At 53.8% G+C, this 24,909-nt stretch overlaps 1 protein-coding gene and 1 long non-coding RNA gene across 11 annotated transcripts in view; one reads left to right on the top strand and one right to left on the bottom strand.

The window, feature by feature from the left end:
• The window catches only part of TTC39A (tetratricopeptide repeat domain 39A), a 58,994-nt gene that overhangs the window by 6,366 nt on the left and 27,719 nt on the right, over positions 1–24,909 (bottom strand). For 5 of the 10 annotated variants that reach the window (XM_032297058.1, XM_032297063.1, XM_032297060.1 and 2 more), the window contains exons 3-14: positions 18,934–19,065; positions 18,261–18,337; positions 17,363–17,430; positions 15,345–15,409; positions 12,897–12,996; positions 12,085–12,150; positions 10,101–10,209; positions 9,504–9,571; positions 9,364–9,423; positions 8,592–8,753; positions 3,574–3,665; positions 1,909–2,029 (exon numbers count right to left, since the gene is read on the bottom strand). In XM_032297058.1, the coding sequence (XP_032152949.1) occupies positions 1,909–2,029; positions 3,574–3,665; positions 8,592–8,753; positions 9,364–9,423; positions 9,504–9,571; positions 10,101–10,209; positions 12,085–12,150; positions 12,897–12,996; positions 15,345–15,409; positions 17,363–17,430; positions 18,261–18,337; positions 18,934–19,065 (1,120 nt within the window). The other 5 variants (XM_032297064.1, XM_032297065.1, XM_032297067.1 and 2 more) reach the window with 5 other exon arrangements.
• On the top strand, positions 2,312–8,257 carry LOC116564069. The gene is made up of 2 exons (XR_004274705.1): positions 2,312–3,012; positions 7,887–8,257. It is a non-coding gene; the product is annotated as an uncharacterized LOC116564069 (long non-coding RNA).

Genomic DNA, 24,909 nt, shown 5'->3' with positions numbered 1-24,909 from the left:
TTAGGCTTCTTTTTAGATTAATATATAAAGACTCCAAGAAAGTCTACAGTATATAAACTGTGTTTAGGCCAGTCTTTCCCAAATGTATTTAATCGCAGAAATCATTTAATGCATAAACAGTATTTTGCAGATTACAGTTTGGGAAATTCTCACCTAAGTTTTTGGTATAGTTGCTTTTCTTGCCCTTCCTACAATATCCTCCTGCTCTATTTGATAGTAATAGCTTTACTGTATATTTTAAACTACAAAAATTTTTTTTTGGGGGGGGGGACGGAGTCTCACTCTGTTGCCCTGGCTGGAGTACAGTGGCACGATCTTGGCTCACTGCAATCTTCGCCACCCGGGTTGAAGGGATTCTCAGCCTCCCAAGCAGCTGGGATCACAGGCACCTGCCACCACACCAGGCTAATTTTTGTAGTTTTAGTAGAGACGGGGTTTCACCATCTTGGCCAGGCTGGTCTTGAACTCCTGACCTCGTGATCCACCTGCCTCGGCCTCCCAAAGTGCTGGGATTACAGGTGTGAGTCACTACACCCAGCCAACTACAAAATATTTTTAAACTATAGAAATGCTCAGGTTGTAAGTGCTAAAACAAACTATAAAGATTAACCTTTTCAATTTATACAGTGTTTAACACATTTTCTTCGTTGATGCTCATAACTGCTCTGTGAAATGGGAAAGGAGGCCGGCGTGGTGGCTCATGCCTGTGATCCCAGCACTTTGGGAGGCCAATGTGGGTGGATCTCCTGAGGTCGGGAGTTTGAGACCAGCCTGACCAACATGAAGAAACCCTATCTCTACTAAAAAAAAAAAAATACAAAAATTAGCTGGTTGTGGTGGCTGGTGCCTGTAATCCCAGCTACTACTCAGGAGGCTGAGGCAGGAGAATTGCTTAACCCAGGAGGCAGAGGTTGCTGTAAGCCAAGATCATGCCACTGCACTCAAGCCTGGGTGACAGAGTGCGACTCAGTTTCAAAAACAAAAAAAGAAAGAAATGGGAAAGGAATCTATTGTTATAATAATTTTACATAAGGAGAAGAGGGAACAGACCTAAAGCTACTCAGTTAATGAACAGTACAGCCAGGACCAGAAAAAGGTCTCTCAAGCAGGCTTCCTTCTACCTTTCCAGCTCCCTTACTACTTGAATAACAAGGACTCTTACCAAGCTGGAACTTTATCTGACACCTGCTCAAATCATGCATAGAATTAGCATCACAACCATGGCTCAGAACATGGGCTGTGGGCCCAGACCGCTGAGTTCAAATTCTGACTCCAGCTCACCAGCTGTGTGACCTGGGCAAGTTATTTGATCTTCCTACTGATTTATCAGGCCTTGTTACCCCCATCTATAAAATGGAGATACCAGCAGCGCCTACTCAGAGGGGTGATGTGAGGCTCAAATGAGGCAATAGGCAATGGGTGTGGGCAGCCTTGAATAGAGCAAGTGCTTGGTAACAATGTAGGCTATTATGTGAGTTTAGAGTTGCATATAAAGTGAAAAAGTTGGTTGAGTGACGGGGGATGGTGAAAACAATTATAATCATTGTGACAAGACTGGAGCAGACAGGCTGGGAACACAGGCAGCCGGGGGATGCTCTGCCCGGGGCGCAGGGACATGGGGCTGTCTGTCTAGGAGGGCGGCCCTCTCTGCCTCTCGATATCTGCAGCCTGCCTGCCTGCCTGTCTCTCCACCCCCAGCCCCAGTGGACCATCACTTTCTAAGGGGCAGGGGCTGGGCCAGACTCATCTGAGCACCTCCTGCTAGGTCCCAGGTGAATTGTGAAACCCTCCCCAGGCCCCTGAGGCATGAATGTCTTTCTCCTCACCACTTCCCCCTGGCTGTGGCTCTCAACGAATCCCCACAATCCTATACCCGGAGGTCAGCGCCAGTCCAGACCTCCTACCCACCAGAGCAGGCACTGGCAGCGGGATGGGGTTGGAGGAGAGGTAGCGCCGGGACTTCCTGATGGCAAACTTCTCTGTGGGTAGAGATTTCCCAGCAATTTTGAGCTTCAGACCTGGCACAGCTCTGCGAAAGAGATGGGGAGGGTGGGAGAGGATGAGAAAGAGCAGAAAGGGCGGAGGGTCTCCAGCCTACCCAGCCACGCTTGGCCCCTCTCTGGGCCTCAGTTTCCCCATCTGTATGATGACAGTGTTGGACTCCAAAGAGCCTTCTAGGTCTGAAACAGCCTGCAGCTATGGTCTTATTTTAGAGACCCTGCTCCAAGACCTGGCCACTTCCTATGGCTGGACAAGGGGCTCCTCCCCACCAGCTGGCAGAGGTGAGAGTGTGCCAAACATCCCTGTACGGGCCCTGCCTCCTAGTTATCTCCTCCACTCCCAGGAACCATTTCCGGGGAAGACCCAAGAGAAGTCTAATCCCAATATCACAGGAGAGACCAACACCCAGAGAAAGGGTGGGACCTACCCAAGACTAAACAGCTCAAACCCTTAATTAACTCTTGCCTCTCAAGTTCTGGCCTTCTCAGCTGTTTCCAAGGGCAGAGAAAAATGTGGTATGCAGCCAGGCACACCTCCACATCTGGGGCCTCACCCACCCAGCTCCATCCCACCCTCCTCCTGTTTCTGCCACAGTCACTGGGTGTGGCTGTAACCTCAGGCCGGAGCCATTTAGGCTCAGGAAACAGCTGGATGTGGGTGTGAGGTTCCCACATCCACAAACTGTTGCTTATTCACTGTAGAAACTCTCGGAGCCTCAATTTCCTCACCTCTAAAATGGAGGTAATGATATCTGCCCTCCTGGGCTCTCTGGAAGAGTCATCTGAGAGGGGGACATGGAGTCTGCTGTAGCAGCAGACACTCTGGAAGTGATAAATGCCCTATTACTGTGACACCAGTAGCATAGGAGGCTCATATTATACCCATTTCCAGGTCTGCAAATTGGGCTCAACCTCACCACGACTGGTGGAAGGTGCTAAGCTCCATCCTTCACCTGCCAAGGCTGAGCTCTGCCCTAAAGATGCTTCACAGGAAGCAAATACGGTGATACAGGTAAGAATGAAAACAGCCAGCACTTAGTGGGCAGCTTCTAGGCTCCCAGTTCTCTGCCAGGCTCTTTACATTTATTATCTAGTTGATTTGCAAAACAGTGCTGCGAGGTGGAGGTTGTTATTCCCATTTTGCAGATGCTGAAGTTGTCCAAGGTGACACAGCTAAGAATGAGCAGAGGCTGGGTTTACTCCTGTTTGTTCGATTCCGACTCTCAGCTCTTGGCTGTGCTTCTCTGAGTGTCTCAGGTTAACTCAGCAGAGTGAAGGACCTTCCCTCCCTGGACCTTGGTGGCCACATCTGTCCTACTGCCCAGATGAAAGAGGTTCAGAGGGAGATGATGTTGACGAAACCACTTTTGTGAAAGAAGGTTCTGAAGAAATTCGGATGGCTCCAACCAGCAGCAGCAGCAGCCAGGGGTGGTGATGGGAGGACACGCAGGTGGGGCGGTCCTGGGGTGGGGACAGGGAGCTGCCCCCCTCCCCAATGCCCACAGTTCAGGGTGGCCTGGTGGTCTGCCCATAGCAGAGGCCTACACGGTGGGCGCACGATGGTGGGACCCACCTAAATAATTCCACTTCGTTGTCCCCAAAGGGCTTGTAGTCCTCCTTCCCAAACATGCTGAGGTAGGCGGCCTTCATGTAGATGTAGGTGGCCTGTTAGAGACAGAGCAACAGCCAGGTGTGAGCAGCCCTCCCTCCAGCCCCAGCCCGGCTGGAATCTGCAGGTGGACCTCAAGTGGCCCAGCACAGGGGCTCAAGCTGTCTCGAAGCCCCAGGGGAGAAATGGAGGTGAGAAGCTGAAGCATCTTGAAGACCTGAATCCAGGACAACCCACGTCAAAGCATCCACGCTCTTCTGCACTTGAAGCAGTGACAAGAGGAACCCATGCAGCTAGTAATGGGCAGGACAGGCAGACACACAAGAACAGGGGCGCACTTGAGGCTTCCGGGAAGCAACGGCTTCAGAGTGGGCCCCTGAAGGACCATGGGGAAATTCCCTGAGGCCCCGGAAAGGGCCTTCCAGCCACGGGGAAGAGCCTGAGCAAAGCCAGGAGGCAGCAGGATATGTGTGGATTGTCAACAGGAGGATGAAGCACGGGCTGTGAAAAGAGGCCTGAGCCAGAACCGTGAGCAGGGTCTGGGGCCGGCTCAGCTCGGGCCACCCTGGTAGAACTGCCTCGCTGGTGTGCCAGGCACTTTACATCCAGCACCTCGCTTGATACCAAAGCCAATGCCAGAAAGGAGTCTGTACCCCACCTCTGCTTCCTGGGACCCCAGAGTTACTGGGACAGAACTGGGAGTCGACCCCAGGACCTTGCCCACTAGATGCACAGCCAGCCCTGACAGGGAAACCGTAGTCCTGCGGGAGATCCCTTACCCGACCCCGAGTCCTCCCTGCAGGCCACGCTCCTTCCCCAGAAGTCCCGAGACAGGAGCCTGGCTCTGTGCTGCCATCCAGCGGCCAAGCTCCGAACCACAGCTCCTGCCTCCTGGCTAAGAAAGAAAGGGCGGAGGAGGAAAGGGCGCGGGACATCCGGGTGTCCAGCCTAGGCAGGCGGAAATCGGCCTCCACCTGGCAGCCCCACCCATGCCGGGACCTCGGTCTGCCCTTCACTCCGTGAGGAAAAGCTGGTCTTTGTGGGTCAAGGCGCAGGAGTCTCCCTCCCTGAAACCTGTTCCCGGTCCCATCTTTTTTTTTTTTTTTTGAGACGGTCTTGCTCTGTCGCCCAGGCTGGAGTGCAGTGGCACAATCTCGGCTCACTGCAACTTCCGCCTCCCGGGTTCAAGCGATTCTTGTGCCTCGGCCTCCTGAGTAGCTGGGACTACAGGCGTGCACCACCACGCCAGGCTAATTTTTGTGTTTTTTAGTAGAGAAGGGGTTTCACCATGTTGGCCAGGCTGGTCTCGAACTCCTGAACCTCAAGCTATCCACTCTCCTCAGACTCTCACGGTGCTGGGATTACAGGCATGAGCCACAGCACCCAGCCCCGGTCCCATCTTTTACTTCCAGGGTCGCCCCTCCTCTCCCTCTCCCCTGCCCCTGATGTGGAGGCACTAAGTCCCAGTGACTTTACCTCCAGTCTCACTCTTGGATCCCGCTGGCCTTGCCCTACGGCTCTCATTGCACTGCCACCATCTCTACACCGTCTCCCTGTTCCAGGCTACGCGGATGTCTTTCTGCTGTCCTGGTGCACACTGTCTCCTGTCCCCCACCTCCCACTCCTGTCCCCCATAGGCCGTTTCGCACACCGACGCCACTCTAACCTTTTTAAGTCAGATCATGTCAGTCCCTTCTGGAATCTGTTTATATCCCATCACACTCAGGAGACATCTACTGTTTCCCCAGCACCTGCAGCACTCCAGCCACGCCACGGCCTCAGGGCTGTCCCAGGACACAGCAAACACACTCCTGCCCTGCACAGCTCCCTCTGCCTGGACGGCCTGCCTTGTGACTGCCAAGCCCTGCTCCTGAGCTCCATCCTGCTGTCCTCTGAGACAGGCCTCCCCAACCTCCCCTTATAAAGGAGCCCGCCCCCTCACTCCCTGCACCCGGCCCCACTTGCTCTTCACTGGACTTACTGGAACTGGACAGCATGTTATACTGCACATCTGTGTGGTTCTTGTCTCTTCCCGCTAGGACGTAAGCCTTGAGAGGGAGTCTTTTCCTGCTCACTTTTGTATTTCCTGGCCTAGGACAGGGCCTGGCAAGTGGGGGTGGGCTAAAAGCCCAAAGCAGCTGCTAGTGGGCTTTCTAAAGTACCCATTTAAGCCACAAGCCTCCCAGGGCTCCGCCACTGCTAGTTAAAGCCCAAACAGCCACTCACGTCCTCCAGGACATGCCCTAAACTCTTTTTCTGGGTCATCTTCTGCCATTTCCTCCCCTACACTCCTTAAACTCACCCCAGGTCTCTGCCTGTGCTGTTCCTCGGCCTGGGACGCCATTGTCCCTTCTCCACCAGGCTCATTCCTGCAAGAGCCTTCCCCTCCACAGACAGCTCACCCTCACCACAGCAGCAGGGTTAGGATGGAGGCTATGACTTGGAGTTGCAGACGCCCCAGCTCTCCAGGGATGTACGGGGGCCATGCTGGGGGAAAAGAGCAGCTGTCTTCCCGATCCAGGCCCCCCTGCCCTCCTGCCGTGCAAACTTCACCCCGGGGCACAGAGCCCCTCCTTAGCTGGCTTCTGAGCCTTTGGTCCTGCCGCCCTCTCGGCTTGGGGTGTCCTCTTACTTCCTTCACTCTGCCTCCCTAAGTCCTTCCTCTCCTCGACCCACCGCAGAGGTCTCTCCTCAAAGCCTTCCTGTCGTCTTGGGTTGCCCAGGGCTGCCTTTAGCTCCTTGGGGTTTCCCCACCCCAGCCCTGAGCACGCCACTGTCACCACCTTGTTTCCGGCCATCTCAGCCTCCAGGCTGTCAGCACTGGGGGAAACGCAAAGGCCTCACAGGGCTGACCTCGGAGGATCCCAGCAGAGAGGGACGCTGCGCAGAGATTGTGGTGCCTATGGCAATGGCCAGAGGCCCAGGCCCCAGGACTGGAAGTTGGTGGACTCTGGTGGCCAAGTTCTCGAGATTAGGCATGGGTGGGGCCCCAGAACTCAGAGTGTTACAACCCCAACTTTTCACAGGAAGTCCTTGTGAGCAGAGTGTTGCAGAGAGAGCGGGACTGGCCACCCCAAAGTCACACAGCAGGCAGGGGACTGAGCCAGACTTCCTGACAGCTGAGTGGCCTGGCCCGCCTTCTGTTCCTCACAGCAGCTGTGTGTCCCCTCCAGGTCTCCCCTTCCCCATGAGGTTAGACTCAGCTGCCCAACCTGACTCTACAGGAAGACTTTGAGAGTCACATTCAGTCAAAAAAGGTTTCCCAAGGCCCAGAATCCCAGCACTTTAGGAGGCAGAGGTGCGAAGATTGCTTGGGCCCAGGAGTTCAAGACCAGCCTGACCAACATAGCAAGACCCTGTCTCTAAAAAAACAAAAAAGGTTCCCTGAGGCTTTGGTCTTGTTGGGAGTGGGAGGTGATGAGGAGGGGATGCAGAGGCCATGGAGCTGGGCCTGAGGAAGCACCGAGAGCAGGTGGGCTGAGGGCAGGCCCGCCTCCTCAGGAGGACTCTAGGAGCAAAGGAGAAGCAGAGGCCTCTGAGTCACACAGGACTGTCCTCAAATCCAGTGTCTGTCACCAACAGCCACGTCGGCGGGAAAGTCACAGTCCTCTCTTAGCCTCAGTGGCCCTCATGTGCCCAATGCAGATAACTGCTCCTCACTGGGTGTGGTGTGCAGGACAGGACAGGTGCCAGACACACGGTGAGAGCTCAGTAGAAACCTGCTCCCTCCCTCAGCCCCACCTACCCCAAACCCAGAGAATTCTCCTTCAGGTCGTCCCCAGTCAGGGCTACTGAAAAGAGACCTCCATGTAGAGGAGGGGGAGGGACCAGATGCAGATGACAGGTCTCCTAACAGGGGCCAGAGTGGGTCCGTTCTAATGGCTGCCTAGAGCTTTGCAGGGAAGGCATCTAAGGTCACAGCCAGGCTCATGGCAGAGGATTGATTAGCAATGTCTGTTATGTGGAATGAAGCCATGAAGACACATGTGTTGTGTATTTACAAATAATGGATTAGACACTTGCTGAGCTAGATGGTTCTAAGACTCTTGGTTCCAATTTTGCACTATTATTACTATGATGGCACAAGCTAATAGTTATTTCAATACTTACGTTGGTAAATTTCATCTTCGGTGGGCGGGCATCTGTTTGGTTTTGTTTTGTCTACATGGTACCTCATTAATCCCCTCTCCCCACTATTTCTGGGTACATTTCCTTCTGTGAAACCACCCCTCTCCTACTCTCAGCCCATGAGGAATCTTCCCACCCCTCTGTTCCAGGCATTGCCATGTAATTTAAGTCAGACCAATGAGGCTCAATTGTGGGACTCTGGTTGAAATCAAGGAGAGGATGTGAGTAGAAGCAGCCCAGGGCCACCTTGCCTGTCACATGGAGAGAACCTTCCTGAAAAAAGATGTCATAGAAGAGAGCACAGCCACAGATGGAAAGACCAAGCCAGATGACATAATGTGAATTTCTGGATCCAGCCCTACCTGAAGTCGGAGGTGCCAAGAATTTTCAGTAATATGAGCCTTTTGTGTTTTAGACCTGCACAGTCCAATATGGTGGCCACAAGCCCCACATGGCTATTTAAAATTTAATTAATTAAAATTAAATAAAACTTAAAACATTCAGTTTCCCAATTGCACTAGGCACATTTCACGTGCTCAGTGTGTACATGTGGCTGGTGACTACCATATATGGGCAGTGCAGAAGTAGAACATTTCTACCACAGAGACAGTTCTGTCAGACAGAGGGAGCCAGGTTTCAGTCCTGTGTGACTAGAAATCTCAACTGACACATTGTGGTTCAGAAGTCTCTCTTGTGGTCTTTAGTTCCTTCCAACCCTGAGTCCTATTAGAATTTATGGTTATATTTAGATTCCAGCTGAGACATCTGTGTTTAGTCAGGGATTTGGCTCGTGGTCCAGAGGCACCCGGTCAGCCTTGGTCACCCAATGCCCCTAACACGTGGCATCAGCCCACCTTGGACCAGCAGTTCTCCTTGCTGAGCAGGTCGGCGTAGAAGTAGGACATCTTCCACTGGCCCTTGTAGGTGAAGCACCACATCAGCTCCCAGTAGCACATGTGGTGGAACTGCTTCCAGTGCTGCTGGGCCTCACAGCACTCCTCGAAACGCCGGATGGCCTGCGGGCACCTGCTGGTCAGCCTGATGGGTGCCCACCCAGTCCCACCCTACCTTACCCTCTGCATCCTCCGAACCTCCCAGCACCACGCCACCACAGCCAGCTGGGCCTCCTCCAGGACGCGGTGGTCCAGCCTTGTGCTAGGCACAGGCAGGGGCTGGCGAGCCAGGAGATCTGGTCTCTAGTCCTGGTTCTGCCTCCTGAGTCTTATATGACCTTGGGCCCAAATGCAGCCCCTGCCTGGAACTCTGGTTTTTAGTAACAAAATAGAAGAGCAGGTCAGAGCTGTAATGGAGGGGAGATAGCAGACTCCAGCCTAATCGCCATGCCCTGAACAGGCGGGCTTTCCTACCCCAGCCTCCCTCCAGCGCCTCCCTCCATGGGAATGCTGCAGTCCACTATCTCCCTCACTACAAACACCTCCTTCTCCCTTGTGTTCCTAGGCTGCTCTGTCAGGAGGGCCTCTCCCGCCCCTGTTCTCCGGCTGGTTCTCTCTTGGGGATCCCCTTTCAGTCTGTCCTGTCCCTGACTATGTCATGTGTGCCTGACTTACTGCTGGCCTGGAAGACCCCGAGCGATGCCTAGCCCCGGCCTGGACCCCCATCACTCACTGCGTCAATGTTGCCTTTAATGACTTCAATCCGCCCTGAAAAGAACAGGAAGATGGCACCCTGCAATGACATACATGTGGGTCTGTGTGCGTCTGTGGGTGTTTGTGCACTGGGGGTACCAGGCAGTGCGTGGGGCTCACCTTAGGGTACCGGTTCAGGTAGGGCTTCAAAAGCTTCTCAGCCTCCTCGATGTTGACATTCCCGGTACCTGGAGGTGGTGGTGGGGGGGGAGACACAGAATGTGTTACCACCCCCTGGCTCTGTCATCCTGCCAGCAACCTAGCAGGGGCTTCCGGTGGTCTCCCCGTTTCCCTCTGTGAAATAGGGATGATAATTTCCCTGTCCCTAGGGTGACGTGAGGTTTAAGTAAGGCAGTGCAGATATTGCCCCCAGCACTTGACAGAGCTCGATAACCAGGAGCCCGCGCCCACCGAGGCTGCGACCAGAACCATGAGACGCTGTACACTGAGTCTTCACACCCTCCACAAGGAGGGCACAACCACCCGCATTTCACAGATGAGAAAACTGAGGCTGGAACCCCGTCACACTGTGAGGCAGTGGGCATCAGCAGGCCAGTCCCCGGGACAGTTGATGTGGCTCTGTGTTTCTGGTTTCAGCACCCCTATCTCCAGCACCAGGGGTGTGGGCAGGGTCTGCAGCCCCTGACTCTCCTGCCCCTTTGCCCTTGGAGATGACCAAACCCCAGGGCCCCAGGGCCCCCTGTGCAAGAGGCCTACCGAGCACGAAGGTGAGGAAGGTGTGGTAGCACAGCAGGAGCATGACACACAGCACGGCGCGGAAGCTGTGGCCCGACGCACCCTCCTCCAGCTGCAGCAGCCCGTAGTCCTAGGGGAATGGGAGGGCAAGTGAGGCTCCCAGAGAGGGCAGGGGGCTGGGAGGTGGTTGGCCAGCTGTGAGGACAATGCTGCCAGCACAGGGGCGGGAGAGCACCGGAGCCCTGGAGGCCGGGTCAGCTGTGTGCCCCTGAGCAAGGGGCTGCCCCTCAGTGCCCCAGTGCATTCCTGGGGCAAGGGGCCACACCTGCCAAGGCCAGGACAAAAGCTTGATGGGCCTCAGGTGTCCCCTGCCTTCTCCACAGCCTCTTCCCCACCCTCCCTGTAGTCATGGGTGCCCTGCAATGGGTCCTGAGGGCCTGAGCAGCACAGGTCTTGTTGGGAGCAGGAGACAGGAAGGCAGATGATCCCAGCCATGGGCTCAGGTGGGGCGGTGGGAAAGCTTCCTGTGGGAGAAGCCTCCAGAGCCTGGCTGGGGAGGGGCTGGGGGCAGACCCTGCCTTGTTTCCTTGCCTGCAGTCTCTGCCCCTCTGTCTGTCCTCCAGAGCATTTTTGCTCTTTTTAAAACACAAATCTGACCTGCCTCACTCCTGCGTCAAACCCTCTGTGGCTCCCCTGCCTTCGAGATAAAGATGAAGCCCAGACTAGCACAGTAGATCCCCCAACCCGCCTGGCCAGGCCACACTGCCTCACCTCTGGGCCCTCCCTTCATCATCCTGAAATCCTACTCATGACCCAAAGGCTTTCTTAAGGAGAAAAACTGAAAGTGACCTTCACAGCCTCTAGCCAATCTTTTCCAAGGCTCGGGCAGCAGATGGCAGCTAAGATTTTAGGGCTCCATGGGCAGGCGCCAGGAAACACTGAGTCACAGTGAAGGTTTTCCCTTCTCAGTTCTCTTTCTATCCTTTGGTGGTGCCCAGGAGAAAGCCCAGTCCTTTGCTCGTGGGGTACAGACTCTCTCACCCTGAGCCCCCTTTTTCAGAAAGAGGCAGCCCTGGCGGAGCCCCAGCCCGCCACACAGTAGCAGGGCTTGCAAAAGATGGCTGGGCCCTCATGGAATTTATTTTTATGATTACGTTCTTATCATGCCAAAGAATATGGAGGTTTCTATAGAGATGTTTCCTTTAAATCAATTTCAGTAAAAGTTATCAGTCACTTGAGAAAATATATAAATTATAATAGAGAGGTCTGTGGAGCACGTATCAGGAAGGGCCGGTGCACATTTGAGAAACACTTATCTGGTCCATAAAAAATGCCCTTGTTTTACTAAAAAGAGGCTCAGAGGAAGGAGGGACTTGCTCAGAGTCACAGAGAAAAGGGGATGAGGCTGCACCGGCCCAGAGCTCCTAACTTCCAGGTGAGTGTTCCTTCTACCACACCAGGCCTCCTCCACCAGCAAGCCCTCCCTGATCTGCTGCCTTCAACCCGGGGCTGGTACTCAGGTTCTTGCCCTCAGTAAAGCCTCTGGGTGCTTGAGTTCTCTGGTTCCTCCTCAAGGTTTGATGCCCAGTAGGGCTTCCCTCAGACATCTGCTTGATCAAGTGGTAGCACCAGAAAATGGTCCCTGGAGGAAGGACTTGCTCAAAGTTTTGAAGTGAGGCAGTATCTGAGGGGAGAGGAACCAGCCCCTGACAACTGTCAGGCTCAGAGAATGTGTGACCCTGGGTCACTGCATGGAGCTGCCCTTCACACCCATCCCCACCCAGAGCCTCTGCACCCTGGGAGGGCGAGGTAGGGATCACCAGCCCCATTCGCCCAAAGAGAAGACCGAGGCCCAGGGAGTTCTGGGCTTTGTCCAGGGCCACACAATAAGAGGGGATGAGCCAGGACGGGCACCTAAGCCCTGCAGTCTGTCAGCCCCACCCTGTCCAGCCCAGCCCGAGTTTTGGGGCTGAGCAGGTCGGGGTGCTAGAAGGCAGGTGGTTACCTTGTTTCCTGAAAACCCCACAAACTCCAGCAGCCTCAGGATCCTAGTAGGAAGCATGGACAGTGTCTGCAAGAAAGGAGGCAGTCAAGCATGTGAAAGTACCCCAGAGGAGGCAGGGGACACCCCCACTGTCCCAAGGCTTGCTCTTTAACAGGCTTTACCTGGAGGAGAGAGGGCCACCCCCCTACCTTTGGAAAGGCCCCTGGCCACCTAGGGCCCTGAGGCTAAATCTTCCCTGGGAAGCTCCTCCTCCCTTGATCTGGCGCAGTTTTCCCAGTCTTCCTGCTCCCTCTGGCTAGAAGCCCCTCCCCAGCTGGGAAACTCCTAGGAATCCCTCAGGAGCCAGCACAGACGCTTGCCCCGTCCTGTGGGAAACCTTCCCCAACTTCCAGAAGGAAGACTTAGTTCTCTGGCCCCACTAAGTCATCAGCTGGTTTCAGGACTGTCTCCTTCCCGGCCACTGGTAAATGTTTAACCAGCAGCTCTCCAGGGCAGAGAAAGCCCTGATTTATTGTATGTGCCAAGGTCAGGTGCTGTGAAGCCTCCACTAGGGTGGATTTCAAGCTACTGGCCTGACTTTGGAAGAAATGGACCGATGGACTCTCTGGAGCTGGCTCCAGTGTCCACACCACCCCCACCCCAGCTGTGAGTCCCTGAAGGCTGGCCACACGCCTGATCACCTCTGGATCCTGGTGCCTGGCACACAGCCAGGCGCAGGGGCAGTAGGCATTGACCACATCTGAGTCAGGGACAGAAGGGGATACAGCTTGAGCCAGGCGCTGTGAAAATGGGGGAGGGGCATTCCCACTCACCAGGTTGAAGGCCCCCACACCCAGCTTCACTCCTCCTTCAAAGTGCCGGTGGCTCTCGCCCTTGCAGTATTGTGAGGATTGTACAAGGCTGTCCAGCTCCCTGCAGAGAAATGCCAAGTCCTGTTTCAACCACTGCTGGGGGTGGGGGTAGGGGCTGGGCCTAAGGTAAACTCCCTAGTGGTGGATTCATACAGTTCTGGTGATCCTGAGAGCTGATATTTGAGGAATTTCGAACCCCATCTCCCCCACCATGATAACACTCCTCACCCCTGATTTCAGCCATATTGGCCCTGGCACACTCTGCATGGCCAGCTTCTGGGCATTTGTTCATACTCCACGTCCTGTCTAGGACAGGCTTTCTCAGCCTCTGCACTGCTGACATGTTGGTCTGGATGATTCTTTGCTGGGAGGGGCCGCAGGGGAGCTGTCCTGTGCATCGTAGGATGTTTAGCAGCATCCCTGGCCTCTGACCACCAGATGCCAGTAGCATCCTCTCCCCAGCTGGACAATCAGAGTGTCTCCAGATACTACCAAATGTCTCATGGGAGGAAGTCACTCCTATCTGAAAACCACTGGGCTAACCCAAACACCTCCTCCTTTAGGAAGTCTTCCTGGAGTCTCCTGGTTGAAACTCAACTCTCTTTCTCCTGGTTACCAACTGCACAGAGCCCCAGCAGAGCCACTTGGGGCAGGACAGAGGCTTTAATTATGTGTCTGCCTCCTTCCTGGGCTGATAGCATTTTGAGGGCTTTCAATTAGCAAGCTTGAGGCTTCTCTGGTGCCAGGCACTGGAAAATAGCAGGGATCAAAGCCACCAAGCCATCGCCCCCACAGCATTTCCACTTTAAGTGACAGACCCCCCACAATGAGTCACTATGAGGGTGATAAGAGGCTCCAAGGAGAATCCTTGGGCCTGACCTCGTCTGGGAATAGGGAAGCCTTCCCTGAGGACGTGACATTTGAACTGAAATCTGGTGCAGAAAGCCCAGTGCAGAAAGTGTTTCTGACAGAGGGAATAGCATGTCCAAAGGCCCTGAGGTAGGAACCACCTTGGCATATTTGAAGAACTAGGGGAAGGCCCAGGGGTCTAAAGCAGAGTGAGGTGGGAGATGTGGCAAGAAGGGCAGGGGTGAGCTCCCAGGAAGGACTCGGCAATGACCCGGGACATCTTTCTACGAGCAAGAGGAGCCTTGGGAGTTGGCAAGGGGTGACCTGACAAGGTGTGTGTTTTGGCAGCATCATTCTGGCAGCTGGTAGGGAGACTGAAGGGGCCAGAGCCCTTGTCTGCTTTTTCTTGAAAAATTCTAGCATAGGGCCCCAAGGTAACAGGATATCCACATGCTATATGGTACATTATACCTTAGGAATATCTTGTAACAAGCTCACGATATCCCTGCAGGGAAGCAGCCACATTCAATGGGGAAGATAAAGATGATAAATAGTCTCAAATCAACTTTCCTTTTTTTTTTTTTTTTGAGACGGAGTCTTACTCTGTCACCCAGGCTGGAATGCAATCTGGGCTCAATGCAACCTCTGCCTCCTGGGTTCAAGCAATTCTCCTGCCTCAGCCTCCTGAGTAGGTGGGATTACAGGCACGCACCATCATGCCCAGCTAATTTTTGCATTTTTGTAGAGACAGGGTTTCACCATGTTGGCCAGGCTGGTCTCGAACTCCTGACTTCAAGTCATCCGCCAGCCTCAGCCTCCCAAAGTGCTGAGATTACAGGCTTGAGCCACCATGCCTGGCCTCAAATAAACTTTTAATAGAAATAAGTTTTAATGTAAAACTTGGTGAGGTGAGACTTGGTTTTCAGAGCTTTTTTTTTTTTTTTTTTTGCTGTAGAAACGATAGATAAGGGATTATGAAGCCATATTGGATACAAATGCTCTGGACTGAATATTCATTCATAAACTCAGCCTGTGCCTGGCCCAGTTTGAATGTCAGGGATTGAGAAAGAGCATGGAAATTATTTTGACACGCAGAGAGCACCTACACACGTGTGTGCATGTGTGTATGTGTGTGTATACGTATACCTTTCCCATGTACTAGAGGGGTCAAAGAAAGCTTCATGGGGAAAGTGGCATTTGTACTGGGCCTTAACAGATGTGTAGGAGTTCTGCTGCTGTTCCCAAAACAGCTGTTCTTGTAGCCGTCTCCCTGCCCCTACCAGACCACCCAATGCAGAATCTGTGTCTTATTTTCCCCAGCAGAGGGTCTGGCACAGAGCAGGCACTCAAGGGACCAAAGGGAAGGGACACAGCCAGAAAGCCAGGGGAATATTACTCCAGGGACCAAGGTGCTGAGGGCACAGAAACCTGCTGGTGTCAGCAGTCTGGGTTCCGGCCTCGGTTAGTACTCTTCTCCTCCCACAAAGCCGCCTGAGGTGGGCAGCGTACGGATGCCGTGGCCCAGGGCCTCCCTACACGTGGATGGCCAGCCCCACTCACTTGTAGGTCTGGTAGCTGTTTCGAACTTTGATGCCGCCCTTGATGAAGCTCACCATGTTCTCGTCCTGCAGGAGGAAAAGATGCTGACAGCCTGGCCCAGGTGGGCAGCTGTAGACGTGAGAGGGATCCTGCAAGGCTCTGGGCCTGACTACCCCTCCCTGTGAGGAACCTTATCCTCCCCTGGGGGTATGAGGTCAGAGATCAGCCAAACCAGGCCTCCCTGGTCCTTGGCCCAATAAAAACCTCTAAAATGCTCAAGGCTGGACCAGCCTCCCATGTGTACATACTATGTGCTTAGAGTGAGGCCTGGAGGGGCAGCGCCCGTGGTTAACAGTGTCTCCCTCTAGGTGGAGGGACTGTGAGAAAGGAGGGGGTATGCTTGTTTTTGGATTGTTTGTGGTTTTTACAACAAGCAGGTATTTACCACATTTATAAATTTAAAGCTCCATTGCCTACAGCCCGCCGTTCACTGTGTACACCCAACGGAAACTGATGATCAAGGATTGCGAAACTCAAGTCACCTTCGGGAATGTTCACAGCACCATTGTTCATGATAGCCAAGAACCAGAAACAGCCCAAATGCCCACCAGCAGGAGGAGAGATAAACAGACTGCGGTTTGTTCACACAGGGAAATAACACACAGTCACATAAGGCTGAGTGAAGAAAGCAAGACCCGCACAGCTTAGGAATCTCAGCACCACTGAAACATCACAATATGCTGTTCAGACAGGAGTACGAAGTGGAGAAAGATATTTTTAAAAAATAGGGTAGGGCCGAGGTGGGCGCAACACTTGAGGTTAGATGGAGACCAGCCTGGCCAACATGGTGAAACGCTGTCTCTACTAAAAATACAAAAATTAGCCTGGCATGGTGGTGTGCACCTGTAATCCCAGCTACTCGGGAGGCTGAGGCAGGAGAATCACTTGAACCCGGGAGGTGGAGGTTGCAGTGAGCTGAGATTGTGCCACTGTACCGAGATCCTGCTACAGAGCACTCCAGACTGGGTGACAGGGCGAGACTTTGTCTCAAAAATAAATAAATAAATAAATAAATAAATAAATAGGGTAGGGACCAATAAACATAGTACTCTAAGTAGTGATTCCCCTGTTGGGTGCATGGACAGGTGAGAAGGAACCCCCAGGGTGAGGAGAGCTATCACCAGGGTTCTGTCCTCCAGGCGGGTGCAGTGTTGGGGGGTGTTCATTATTTGTAAAAATGTAATAAGCAAACAAATCAAAATGTCATTTATGGTGCAATCATTACGGTGAATCCTAAGGCAAGGATTAGAATTAATCCAATCTTAATCTCCTGAGGTTAATTTCATAGCACCCCAACACTAAAATGCATTTTACCAGCATCCCAACACTAAAATGCGTACGTCCCTCTCCTGCTAAATACACGTATATAATGATGATGATATGTTCTCATTATAACCCGGGCTTTCAGGCAAAACCACGAAGTGATCATTCTCATCATTCTCACTGTTTGATGAGGAGACTTGGGCACCAAATTCATCAGACCTAGGTTCCCTGCTTATCATTTGCTAATCATGTGACCTTGGGAAAGTGACCCCTCTCTTCTAAGTCTCCCCTTCATAGGCCTCTGTGGTGAAGATTAAATGAGAAATGTAAATGTTAGCAAAAACAAACTATAATGTGTGTAAGGTATGGAAAAACTACATATCTGTACCGTGTGCAAAAAGTCTGATAGATCATAGGTGCTACAGTGCTTGCTGAATGAATCAAATGGAAAGCAGGCTTTGAGACAATGCCTATCACACCCATGTGACCCTTAACAGGAACTAACGCAGTCACACAGTGCAAACAGCATCCTGGTAATGGTGGGAGCATGTGTGCCCAGGGGCAGGCGTGTGAAGGATGGGTCATGACAGCTACAGGGGAGGGGTCGTGGTTGCTATGGGGGACGGGTCACGGTTGCTCTAGGGGATGGGTTGTGGTTGGACGTGGAAACTGATCTTCTGAAATCCCAGCCTCCTTGTACCAGCGGAGGTCCCTACCTGCAGGAAGGTCAGGGCTGCTCGCTGTAGCAGGCACTCTGCATAGCAGACCTCAGCATGGATTTCCTCTGTCGGGAGAAAACCAAAGCCCAGTGGCCTCCTAGGACTCTAGGCAGGAGGCCTGGGACAAATCCTCATACCCCCACTTCCCCAAAAGCAAAGGGAACCTATGTTAGCACCTCTCCTGTCCCCTACCTTGTCACCTAGTGCTTCAGAGCACTCGTCACTGTCCCCAGAAGCTAGCTCACACCCCTCCCCCTAGTCTTGTTCTCTTGCTCCCCAAGCACTACTGCAGGTGCTGTGCACCCAGCAACATCAGAGGTATTCTGGGGCGCTGGAACCTTCCAGGGCTCTTGAGGGGGGTAAGGCCACTTTCCCCTATGCTGCAGAACCCCTAATTGCTTGTGGTCAGCCACTGCTGCCTCCAGGATAGCTGCATGTGGTCATGGCACAAAGACCTGGATGGACTATGACAGCCCTGACCGCCTCCTCTCATGTGGTCAGCATCTTGTCCCAGTGACTCAGCCGCTAAAACCACATTCCCCTCTGGGGCCCACGTGATCACTAGGATAATTGAATCAGTAAACTTAACTGCACAAACAATTCTAAACACCTGTTGGCCTTAGGAGCAGAGCCCTGGCCTTGTGACAGCCTTCCCTTGTCTTGACCTGCAGGTTCTCAGCCAGTAGTGCCATCAAATAAGTAGGTCTCACCTGCCCCCCACACCCTCACCAGAGAGCCATGCCTCAAAAGGCCCCAGGTCTGACCCATGTGTGTCCTGGCATGGACACCAGGGCCCGGCCCCCTAGGTGATGACAGGGAGGATGACTGCCCCTTCCTGGGCCTGGAGCTGGCCGCCTGGCCTAGCATGGCTGAGAGGATGCCCTGGATGCCGCACCTTCAGTGAACTGGCCCAGCGTGGGGCGGTGCACCAGGCTGCTGAAGGAATCTGTTACGGAAGACTTCCTCCGGTGCCTGCAGAAGAAAAAGAGGGGCCCCATGTGAGGATGAGAGAGAGGACACACTTGCCTCTGCCCCTCTCTGCTATACTCTAGAAAATTTCTAGAGAGACAGAGCTAACAGAAAGAACATAGGCTTTTGGGTCAGGCAGAAAAGGTTTGATATTCTGGCAAAAAAAAAAAAAGTCACTTAAATTCTCTGAGGCTGTGTCTTCAGTGGTAAAATGAGGACAGTTACCACCCGAACAGTCCTGGGGCTGAGTCTATACAGCAGTCCCTGGCCAACCTGCCCCAGGCCAGGTGATGCTGCTCCTGGCAGCTCCCAACCTGTCCCACCTTTGGGTTCCTCTCCTTAATGTCTCTTGGTGCCCAGCCTGGCCTACACTCCTGCCCACCCAAGTCTTGCTGCCTCCTCCTCTAGCTTGTCACCCTGGTCCCTAAAAGCTGCCCAGTGACTGGCTTGGACAACATAGCTCCTGAAGCAGGGCCGACAGGGACCGCTCTTAGCACCTGGGGACACAACCTTGTAGCCAAAAGCAGCAGTGCGAATAGGCCAGGGTGACAGAAGGGTGGGCCTCCCAACCTCTCATCCCTACCCCCAATGCCCCCAACCTCTGACACAGCAACTGTGCCTCCTTCATCATGTTGCCAGCGAGCAGGATGTCCTGAGGGTCAAAGGTCATCATGGCCTGCATCTCCAGGATGGTGGCATACGTCAGTGCGTGGTACATGCTCTCCTTGGTTCTGCCAAAGAGAAGGGATATTGAGAGCACCACCTCGCAGAGCCCCAGAGGCAGCTGGGCCTGGGCAGTTCAGCTCTACCCTCCTCCATTCAGCAGTGAGGCTGGGGGGCCGGAGGTCCAGGCACGGGGAGGGCCTTGGCCAGGTCTGATCCTCTCTTTGCTACTCAAAAGACCTGGGACTCTGTTTCCAACTTGCCTTCTTCCTGCTGAGTGGCCCTAAGTGACCTACCAGATTTGAGCCTCAGTTCCTCATCGGCTTGGTAGGGGTGGTAGTAGCATTGTCGCCGTGTGCACTGAGAAAGGGTTTAGTGCATGTTGGCCGGAGGTGGCCTTTCCCTGCACCCAGTGCCGCCCTCTTGCCTTCTGCCCCCACCTCCTGGAGGCTGAGCCCAAGTCCTGTCTGTGAGATCTGTTTAGCCCAAACCTCAGCCCTGGGCTGCCCGTGAGCCCACTCCCTAGACTTCCTCACTGGCCACCTGCTGCCTCCTACTCCCTCACCTCATCTGATCGTGGTGCCCAATGGTTACACCATGGTTACCTTCCCATGGCTTCCACATCCTGCCAGGGCCGAAGCTCCATGAGACGCCAGCCCTGCCCACCTCTCCAGCCCTCTTGATGCTTCTGTTCCCCACCACCCCCATCTGGTCACATTCAAGATTGCACCCCCAGCCACACTGAACTACACAGACCTTCCATGAGAAAATCCCATATTTCCCTCCTCTGGGCCTTTGCCCAGGCTGTTCTCTCAGATTGAAATGCCCTTCCTCGGCCGGGCGCGGTGGCGCACATCTATAATCCCAGAACTCTGGGAGGGCAAGGAGGGAGGATTGTTTGAGCCCAGGAGTTTGAGACCAGCTTGAGTAACATAGTGAGTCCCTGTCTCTAAAAAGTAATAATAATTTTTTTTAAAAAAAAGAAAGAAAGAAATGCCCTTTTTCTACATCTCCTGACATATCTGTCAAAGCCCTTAAATGCCTCCCAGGCCACTGGGAATCCAGGCCCCCTCCTCAGGGACTCCATCTGTAACTGAGGCATGGGCCACACTGAACTGACGTCGGCACAGGCTCAGCTCTCCCCAGACTGTGGGCCTCTCAGGGACAGAGCTTGTGTGTGACTCACCTCTGTCCTCAGCACCGATGTCAGGGCTGAGCCAAGGTGGCCTCAGGAGCCTCCAGCCTCCCAGCTCCTCCACCACACCAGGCTCCCCAGCTGAAAGGTGTGTTGCGGGCAGCGGGTGGCATTTAGTCTATCACATGGAGAAGGCAACAGGCAAGGAGGAATGGGAACAACGCCAGGTCCTGTCTATGTGAGGGGAGTCACTTAACGTGTCTGGGCCTAGATTTCTGCTTCTGCAAAACGGGGATGATAATGCCAGCCTGCCCAATCCCTGCGGGCTGTGGGACTGACTGGGAAAGCCTTTACTCCCTTCCCCAGGTCTCCTTGTGAATTATTTATGAAGCTCCTCAGTGCCAGGTATATGCTGGGAACTTCAGAGGAGAGAAAGATGACTAAGGTTTACAGGCTGTTTGGTTGTAAAATCATATGACTTTACCCCTTTTCCTGTTCATAAAACACTCGTAAATTAAGTTAGTTCTGGGTGAAGCTCCTGTAATCCTTGAGGGTCAAAGGAAGGAAACAAAGGCTGCTCCCGGCAGCCGGGGCACTCTCTGGATGCTCCCAGGCCTTTGCCAGTACTGCTTCATCTGCAGGCAGCGGCTTGTGGAGAAGAGTGGGCTGCTTAGAGTGGGGGCCAGAACCAGGCTTCAGAGCCCCTCAGACACAGGTTGGAGTTGGCTTCGCCAGCTACCAGCTGTGTGACCTGGCACGTATCCTGTCTCATAGCCTCACTGAGCCTCTAGTTTCTCCCTGCAGAAGGAAAACTGTAACTCTTCTCCCCCGTGGTTTTTTGTGTGGCTTAAACAGAATACCCAGGTCAGGGGCCGCTGCACCAGTGCTCGGTAAACGTGACTCCCTCTGTGTCCTGTGTCACTTCTCCGAATAAAAACCTTCTCCTTGAGGAGGGGCTTCCCTGGCAGCACACAGACCCATCCCCCAGATGACACCCCCAGCCCCTGGGTCTCTCCGTCTCTCAAGCCCTTGCCTCTCTCTTCCTGCCCCACTGCAGGTCTGAGGCCTGGGACTCAGCGCCACCTGCCCAGCCGCACCTGTGGAACCTTGTCTGGTGCTGGGCCCAGAAGAGGGACAGCCCCACCTGGTCAGCTGGCAGACAAAGTGGAATTTCTAGTCTGAGTTCCCCAACAGGCACCTATGGGTAACAATACTAGCCCCTCCCCAGTCTATCACCTGGAAGCCCCCAAATCTAGTCTGAACTGGGAAATGGGGTACAGAGGCACGACAACTCTCAAACCTCAGCCACCCTAAGTTTAGCTTGTACCTCACAGGTTCTTATTTGCATACATATCATTCAGGATGCTAGGAACAACAGTCCCCTCACTCCTGAGCTGCCCCCTCACTCTGGGACATGTCTACTGGGGTCCCACCTTCTTGGGCCCAGACTAGCTGTCAAGATGAGGAGGACACTGGAAGGCAGAGGCAGTCCCTTGGCCTCTCCAAGTCTCTGTCCCTTCATGCTCACTGAAGCTCCCCCTACTCCCCTTTCTGGTCCTATCAGACTCCACTTCGCTGCCTTCCTCTCCAGCCCAAGCTGCTTTTGTGGACTCCCCTCCCCCAATCCGCTGTCCATTACCCTGCCCTCTTCCTTCTGGGACCTGCCTCAGCTCCTCCCATTCCTGCCAGGCTGAGTGTCTCCATCTCTCAGATACACCAGACCCTCATTCACTGCCCAGCCCTTGCACAGGCTGTTCCCTCTGCCTGGAAACACCCCCTCCATCTGGCTGACTCCTTCTCATCCAGTCTATCTCAGTGTAACTGTCACTTTTTCCAGGAAGCCTTCCAGGGCCGCTTCACGGGTGTGTGATCTATGCCGTTGCACAGGGCCTGTGCCTAAAAAAGGCCCATGCTTGGTTTAATTCTCTGCTGTCATTGTCTTTAAATTCTTAATAATATTTGAACAAATGACCTCCAATGTTATGTGGCAATGAGCCCCAGGAATGATGCAGTCTCCTGACCAGTCCCTTTCCCACAGGAAGTGGGGTCCCTGTGTAGCTCTCGGCACCACTGACTGCTTGTTTCACCATTTCCCTGCAGAACCCTGAGAATAGCCCAGGTCTTGCTCAGTTAGGAGCCCCAGCACCCAGCACACTGCCGGGCCCAGGAGGGCGCTCACAGGCTGTTTCTGAATGAACCAGTGACAGTTGCCCAACCACCCCCATCCTTTGAGTCACAGCGTGACCTTGTTTTCATCACACAGAACAGCTCTGCTTCTGGAGTCTTAAAGGATGCCACCCCCCTCCCAGACACAGCCTCCCTACCTGCCCATACTGGCTCGTCACTCCCACTGCCCCATCCTCCCTCCTCCAGCCTGTCTCCTCTTCCTGACTAGTTAGGCTCGTGTCCTCATACCAGTCTCTCTCTCGTCAGCATACTCAGTGCCAAGCCTGCCAACCTTCTGCTGAACCCAGCTAGGAGCCCAGCTCAGGAGCCATGCAACTGTCTACTTTCTCCACATTGCCACTGGGTAACGCCAGAGAAAGCTGCCCCCTACACAGGCAGACACATGCTGGGCTGCAGCCCCAGCCTCTGCCAGGCCCAGCATCCTGCCCAGAAACACCTTTTCCTCTCTCCTTGTTATCCCTGCAGCATCACTTCGCCCCTCGCTCTCAGCAGGTGACCTTGCCTTTTCCCTCAGAGAAACTCCAGAACACTCAAGGGCGCATCCTGAACTCACTGCACCCCCACCCTCACCCCGTCCCCAGTGCACCCTTTCCACCTCCTTCACTCCTCGTGATAGGGGGAGGCAGATGTGAGGACCCACCCAAGGTAAATGCCGCCACCCAAGGGGGAGGGCGAACCATGCACACAGCAGTTGGCATGTGGTCTCTGCAGCTGAAGGACCTGGATCCAAATCCCGCTCTGCCATTTATTAACTATGATCACATAATTCAAGAAAACCAAAAGCAGTAGCCTCCATGTCCCAGAGACAGTGCGTCAAGTCAGACTCAGTGCAAAGTGAAATACACTAGAAGCAGAGACGACACTACTCAAACGTGACTTGTGGAAAGCAGAGGGGAGGCTGGGAAGGGAGCTTGGAAAGCCAGATGCCCCAGTTGGAGCCAAAGAGGAGCCCCAGTGCATGGGACCAGGACCAATTAAATGAGACAATGTGTGTTCAGTGAAGAACAGTGAATGACACTGGACCCAACATCTTCTGAAGCTTTGGTGGCCATTGGTGAGGAAGGGAGGCTGTTTTCCAGCAATAATTATTTTTCTCTAGACCCATGGTTCTCAGTGGGAGTGGCAGGGTATCCCCACCCCCAACGTGAGGACATGTGGCAATTTCTGGAGACATTTTGGGTTGTCACAGGTGGTAGAGGGGGAGTGTGCTACTGACACTACTATTTGGAGAAAGGCTGTTAAACTCAAAAAGAAAGAAAGGGCCGGGCACAGTGGCTCAGGCCTGTACTCTCAGCACTTTGGGAGGCCAAGGCAGGTGGATCACCTGAGGTCAGGAGTTCGAGACCAGCCTGACCAGCATGGTGAAACCCCATCTCTACTAAAAATATAAAAATTAGCTGGGCTCAGTGACACGCACCTGTAATTCTAGCTACTTGGGTGGCTGATGCAGAAGAATCACTTGAACCTGGAAGGCAGAGGGTGCAGTGAGCCATGATCAAGCCACTGCACTCCAGCCTGAGCAACAGAGTGAGACTCTGTCTCAAAAATAAACAAACAAAAAAATCAAAAAGAAGGAAGGAAGGAAGGAAGGAAGGAAGGAAGGAAGGAAGGAAGGAGGGAGGGAGGGAGGGAGGGAGGGAGGGAGGGAGGGAGGGAAGGAGGGAAGGAAGGAAGAAAGGAAGAAAGGAGAGAGGGAAGGAAGGAAGGAGGGAGAAAGGGAGGGAGGGAGGATGGAAGGAAGGAGAAAGAGAGGAAGGGAGGGAGAGAGGAAGGAAGGAAGGAAGGAGGGAAAGAAGGAAAGAAGGAAGGATCGATCCTTTTCCGGAATAAGGCACGGGCTGAGAAACTGCACTGCTTCCCATGTGAGGTAACAGGTGGCTCCATGGGAAGACTGGATTCCTGGGTGTCTCTTTTAGAACGAGGGTTTCCTTTGGGGGTCCTGAGAACTGTAGGACTCCTGTTAGAATGCCCTACTGAGGTGAGGGGGCCACAGAGGGAAAAGCCCCTTCACCCTGTGGCAGGGACAGCTCGAGAATCCAGGTGCAGCCACAGCCTCTGGTTTTAATATTTTCTCCTGTGTTTTGACTCCCTTTTGTTGGCCCCAAGTCTGCAGGACAGTTTAGAGTAGATTGAGGCATGGTTTGGTCTTAGCTGGGCTTCAGTGGGTAAGGAGAAACGCTGGTGTCTGTGCTTGGGGTGCAGGACAGGCTGAGCAGCTGTGGCCTGGGCGGCTGGTTTCCAGTGCAAGAGGGTGACCATGGTCTGGGGTCCAGGCTTGAGTGCAGGACAGGAAATGACCAGGGGAGAAGCAGGAGCTGGGGAGCCTTCCGAGAAAACTGGAAAGGGACCCTGGACATTCCAAGACAGAGCAGGCTGCAGTTGGGCCTTCCTTAGGCCATGGCCACACTCTTGCTGCAGACCCTGACCCACCCAGCCTGACCCCCTCAAGCCAGGTCCCTTCCGAGGGTGGGAGTGAGGTGTGGAGACTGCCACTCGAGGGACTTGTTGTGATCATCATGCCCTGGAACCCCCACCCCAGCCCAGAAGCTGGGTCACTGACTCTAGACGGGGGAAAGATGGGTGCCTCAGG

Source organism: Sapajus apella, unplaced genomic scaffold, assembly GCF_009761245.1.
Source record: "Sapajus apella isolate SASKATOON/1434 unplaced genomic scaffold, GSC_monkey_1.0 scaffold36, whole genome shotgun sequence".
Taxonomy (NCBI): domain Eukaryota; kingdom Metazoa; phylum Chordata; class Mammalia; order Primates; family Cebidae; genus Sapajus; species Sapajus apella.
The sequence above is the reverse complement of the archived record's forward strand: the minus strand, read 5'-3'. Positions and strand labels throughout refer to the sequence as shown.